Source organism: Blennius ocellaris, assembly GCF_963422515.1.
Source record: "Blennius ocellaris genome assembly, chromosome: 18".
Classification (NCBI taxonomy): domain Eukaryota; kingdom Metazoa; phylum Chordata; class Actinopteri; order Blenniiformes; family Blenniidae; genus Blennius; species Blennius ocellaris.
Genome location: NC_137667.1, coordinates 16,364,162 through 16,369,677, shown reverse-complemented (window position 1 = coordinate 16,369,677; position 5,516 = coordinate 16,364,162). Strand labels below are relative to the sequence as shown.

General features: G+C 40.8%; 1 protein-coding gene across 1 annotated transcript; it reads left to right on the top strand.

The window, feature by feature from the left end:
* Window positions 1–2,454: 2,454 nt before the first annotated feature.
* LOC308143321 (microsomal glutathione S-transferase 1-like) lies at window positions 2,455–4,530 on the top strand (the record flags this gene model as incomplete). Its single annotated transcript, XM_080514061.1, has 5 exons — window positions 2,455–2,483; window positions 2,753–2,878; window positions 3,198–3,333; window positions 3,641–3,741; window positions 3,855–4,530. The coding sequence occupies 5 exons, from the start codon at window positions 2,455–2,457 to the stop codon at window positions 4,099–4,101; spliced, it is 639 nt and encodes a 212-aa protein (XP_080370187.1). The 3' UTR covers window positions 4,102–4,530.
* Between the last annotated feature and the right edge of the window lie 986 nt (window positions 4,531–5,516).

The window sequence follows — 5,516 nt, the reverse complement described above, 5'->3', positions numbered from 1 at the left end:
ACCATTGATCTTAATTCTGCCGGTTGGCTCATCATAGAGGGATTGGATACATTTATTAAATTGACTGCTGAAACTCATTCTCTCCAACACAGAGAAAAGAAAGGGCCAGCTGACCCGGTCAAAGGCCTTCTCTGCATGGAGGCTAACTAAGGCTGCACTTGTTTTGTGTTTGTTAATGGTATCTATGAGCTGTATTGTCCTTCTAATATTATCTTGGGTTTGTCGGCCCTTTATGAAACCTGTCTGGTCTTCATCTATCAGCTCTGGTAGTAAATATTCCAGTCTTTTGGATGTTATTGAAGTAAATAATTTGTAATGGACATTCAGAACAGAGATTGGTCGGTACGACTCACAGTATTCCTTATTTTGACCTTCCTTGGGGAGAACAGATATTATGGCTTCCCTCCAGGAGGGGGGGTCTTAGCACGCTTGAGTGTCCAGTTCAATGAGTCCAACAACAAGGGGGAGACGTCCTGCCTGAAGGTCTTCTACCATTCATTAGGGGATCCATCACTCCCTGGACTTTTGTTAGTCTTCAGTTTACTGATGGCTTTGTCCAGCTCTTCTTTTGTTATTTGAGAGGTTCGATCTGTGTTTTGATTATTACCTATAGAGGGGAAATCCCGTTTTAACAAATATTTTTTAATATCTGCTTTGCTTGTATTCTCGGGTGAGGAATATAACATTCTATAATAATCTTTAAATATTTTTTAATACTGTCTGGTTCATGTGTTATTTCATTGCTGGATGGTTCTCTGATTGTGTGTACTGAATGTTTGATTTTTTGTTTTCTGAGGCGCTTTGCCAGAATCTTTGTGGCTTTGGGTCCAGATTCATAGAATATTTGTTTTGTAAATCGTTGTTTCTTTTCCACCTCCTCAAGTACCATAGTGTCTGTCTCTTCTTATTTTTTTAAATTTGTTCAACCAGTTCGTCACTATGGTCTGTTTGTTGTTGTTTTTCAAGTCTCCTTAACTGTTGATGTGATTTGTTTTATTTAAGCCTTTTAATTTTATTTATTTAAGATGTTCTTGAGATCGGATTACCTCTCATTACTGCTTTGACAGTGTCCCAGACTATATTTGGCTCAACACTGTTATTTCCATTATGTTAATGCGTTCTTTAATTTCTCTCTTTAGATCTTCCACAGTAGTCATATTGTTTAGAATTCCTAAGTTCAGTCTCCATAAAGTGAAATCTATACATTTTAATGGGAAAAGAGATGTTCTTTTTAAAAATATACTTGGCTTGAATACCATTGTGAGATACATTATTACCTTTACCAACAAAAGTTGGGTGACCAACAAAGTTCTTAGTTTTATTTTTACTTTTATTTGTATTTATTTATTTATTGATTTAAATAGACATGATAAAAAGTATGAGGATTTTAACTTCCAAAACAATCTCTGCTCGTATTTTTCTTTACCCCTATCTGTAGTTGAAGATGAAGATGATTGTGTATGTTATAATCATTGTTTATTACAGTAATCATCTATAACTGTCATGAAGCATGTCGAGAGGGCAAAGTTTCATGGTGGATATTTGTACTAGTCTCTGGCGCCATCGTATGGACAACAGCATTCAGGGGCCATTTTTGTCTTCCAAATTGATTCTTTTTATTAAAAATTGTCATGAAATATTTGTCGATGCAGTCAGGGTGGCATCAGTAGCTGCATCAATATTGTGATAATAATAACAGTATAGGTTGTTGACATGTAGGTGAAGGCAAATTGATTTACATGATAGCACCATTCAAACACAAAGCAATCCACATTGCTTTACAAGGACATATAGAAAATACATTACAATGAGATTAAAGTAGAAAAAGACCACAAATAAAGTAAAAACTTAATTGCGATAAAGGTGATAAAATAAGTAAAATCTATTGTTTAATGGAAAGCCTGAGCAAATAATGGTGTTTTAAGGCCTAATTTACAGGACATGAGTGTGTCAACCATTCTTAGGTGTTGGGGATGTTTGTTCCACTGATGAGAGAGTAGGAACCAAAAGTTACTTCGCCTTGTTTCTTCTGACTCTGAAACACTGAGTAAACCTCTTTCTGAGGACCTGGAGGGTCTGGATGTTTCATTGTCAGTTCACATCGATGACATCACACTGTCAGGATACATACTTCCACCACCGTCACCATATCACCCAGTTCACCTCTCCCTCTCACGCAGCAGCACCGCCACTCTCGTCTACACCCTCAACACCACCCGCCTGGAGTCCTGGACAACTGCAGCTCCCTCCTGCCTGGTCTGTCTCTGGTCTCTCTCTGGTCTGTCTCTGGTCTCTCTCTGGTCTGTCTGGTCTCCGTCAGGCCACCAGGGGCCCCCAAAGCTACCCTCCCCTGACAGCACGTCACTGATCATATATGGGTTTGACTTTCTGAAATGAGTGACAAAATATATTTAACATTTTCATGATTTTCATTTGCTTCCATTCCATTTGGGCATGGGTCACATCCTGCAGCAGAAGGGAAAGTGCGCAGAGAAAGTCATCACTTGTGTGCAGCCAGTGACCTGATGTGTGACTGTAACATATTGAAGAATCCATTTCAAACTACATACTGCAGAGAAATTAAAAGTTGGTATCAAAATTAATCCTCAGCCGACTGATTCAATTCTTCATTGTCAGCAGATGCAGTAAATTGTGAAGCAGCAGATATTGTGACTCATTGCAACAATATGAATTAAATTTAACTGAGTTAACCTGTATCACTGAAGCATACAAACCTGTTGAGCGCTTTCAGAGCCTCGCTGGAGCGTGTTTTGGCTGCTCTGCTCCTCCCACACAAGAAACTGTATGAGCAGCGAGATCAGGGAACAGACCAGGAAGTGCTTTTCTTCTCCAGAGTCTCCACACCTGAACGCCACTGGTAAGCCACACACTCCCAAACTCTTTGACTCAAGAAAGGTGTTTTTCTTTGCACAATAATAACTTCACTTCTTTTGTTCCATGTGTTGTTAGGAGCAGAGCAACTGTTCACACTGCTTGAACCGTTTTGAAGTGTTTTTGTCTATTTTACAAATGTGCTATTTGAAGTGAAACATACATCTTAACATTGGTGCGTGTATTTAACTCTCAGCGTCCTGAAATACAACAGTTTGTTCTGGAGCAGCGACTGGACCACTCCTGCTTCTCCACTCTTCTATGTGAATGTGTTGGATCATTTCCATCCCTGTTTGTATGTCCAGCTCTTTGACAGGACAACAAATGGCAGCAATCATGAACGACGAGGTCTTCAAGGTTTTTACCACTCACGCCACGATCGTCCTCGGGAAGGTTTTACTGATGGGACCTTTGACTGCCTACTACCGCTTCTCCAGAGGGGTGACTGTCTCTCACTTCTTTATCTTCAGAAATAAGTATTGACTTAATGAGTTAGTTATTTTGTAATGGTGCTAGCTCTGGACAGTTTTATCAGTGAGGTTTAATATGATGGTTTTTTCCCCCCCCTCTTCCTGGATTCATTACATGGATCTTTGACCCCTGGTTCAATTTACGTAGCACCAAATACAGAACAGCCATTCCTCGGTGCTTTTAACAGAGAAAAGAGAAAAACCCAACGGATCCTGGTGACTTCTGATGTGCAACAGCAACAATTGTGTATACATGAATTCTCTCTCTATCTTTGAAGGCCTTTGCAAATGAGGAAGATGTGGCCCAGAAGACTGCAGAGGATGGAAAGGATGGAAAGAAGCTGCTGAGGACTCATCCAGATGTAGAGCGAGTGAGAAGGTTGGATGATCGAGGCTGCAAACAGACACAATCCTTCTCTGCTTATTCAATTCAGTCTGTGCACGATCGACGTGTTTCACCCAGATTTTCTCTGGCTTGTTTTCAATGTGCAGGTGTCACCAGAATGACCTGGAGACCGCTGTGCCCTTCGTGCTGGTGGGCCTCCTCTACACTCTGACTGGACCTGAGCTTTCTTCTGCCCAGCTTCACTTTCGCCTCTTCACCGGGGCTCGGCTCCTCCACAGCATCTCGTACCTGGGCGCTCTGCCGCAGCCCTGCAGGGCCCTGTCATGGATGCTGGGTATGGGGATCAACTTCTCCATGGTGTGCAGGGTGCTCTACACAGTCCTGGTTCTGTAGAGACCAGAAGACTTGACACACACATCCACAGCAGGCTGTTTCTTCCTTTATAACCGCTGCAGCTTTTGTACCATTATCCATCCGTCTTTGTAATGAATTTCAGGCTTTGTTGATACAGCCTGTTTTTATTGCAAGAGCAGTCACATTTATCTATTCACACACACAATCATTCACACAGTCTAAAACAATGGTCGCTCATTCATACTGAATGTGTTCAAGCCTCTTTTTCGAATGAAGGCTGTCCTGCCACACCCGCCACAACACCTGGCACCACGCTAGATATTCACCATGACTCTGCAAAAATAACGTTTGTGTAGATTCCACAGCCTGGCAGCTATATGATCAATCTAATGATGTGTTTTTGATGTGATTTGATTTCAGATGTGATCAGTCTGTAACATGTTGTGAAGCTAAAATGAGAAATTAAATGCTTGCTGTCCTTTACCTTTGTGTGTGTTTCATGTTTGCACTTGACGCTAACGCACCAGGCCTGAAGCACCAAACACATCGCTTCGCCTCACTTCATTTCAACGCTCTGATTTTGTTCACATCTAAACCACAGACCCAGAGTGTGACACATTTTAAAAATGACTGAAATGCATTTTCAGCAACATTTCCTCATTTTTCAGTACGTGGCATATTTTTTTTTGTTATAGTATTTAGCGTTTAAAAAAAACGTGTAGTTCACTGGTTCTTCTAAAGAATGAACTCATTACTATGGTGGATTGTGATGAATTTCGATGATTTCATTCTTTATGTATTTTTACCATCTTTCATTCACTTGAATGAGATCAAATTAAGGACAGTCATGAAGATTCCCTCAGCTGGTGGTGAAGACTGATGTTACTTTGAACACAGATGAAAGCATGAATAAAATCAAAACTGTAATTCATTAAATTGAAACAAAAGAGCTCCAGAATTCATTCACTATTCATGTTCACTTCTCTCCATTCAAATTCAGTTTTACGATTCAATGTTTTGTGCCACACATCCAGGACCTGCGCGCTCCAAGCGAGGGAGAGGCCCTGCTGCAATACTCACAAAACAATGGTTGAATGATTGAAAAAAAATCAATCTTGCTGGAAAAAGGCATGACTGATAGTCGTCCTGCTGCTTCTCTCCTCTAAACGTCCCTGGCATCCCCTGGGGGGTTTCGCCCACACTTTGACAACCACAGTGTCAGTGGGGGATTCCAACTTGGCCTTAGTTGTTAACTTATGACCAAATGATTGTTCTTTGTGGGGTTTTTTTTTTTGCAGTGTAAGACCTGTGGTGGACAGATGACCTGCTGCAATACTTATAATACAATTCACAAAACAATGTTTGAGTTCTGGTGCTTCAGTCTCCTTCATTCTGAGTTGAATGTGTCATCCTGTATAAAGTCTGGTTATACATTATAGAAGAGCAGCTGCACG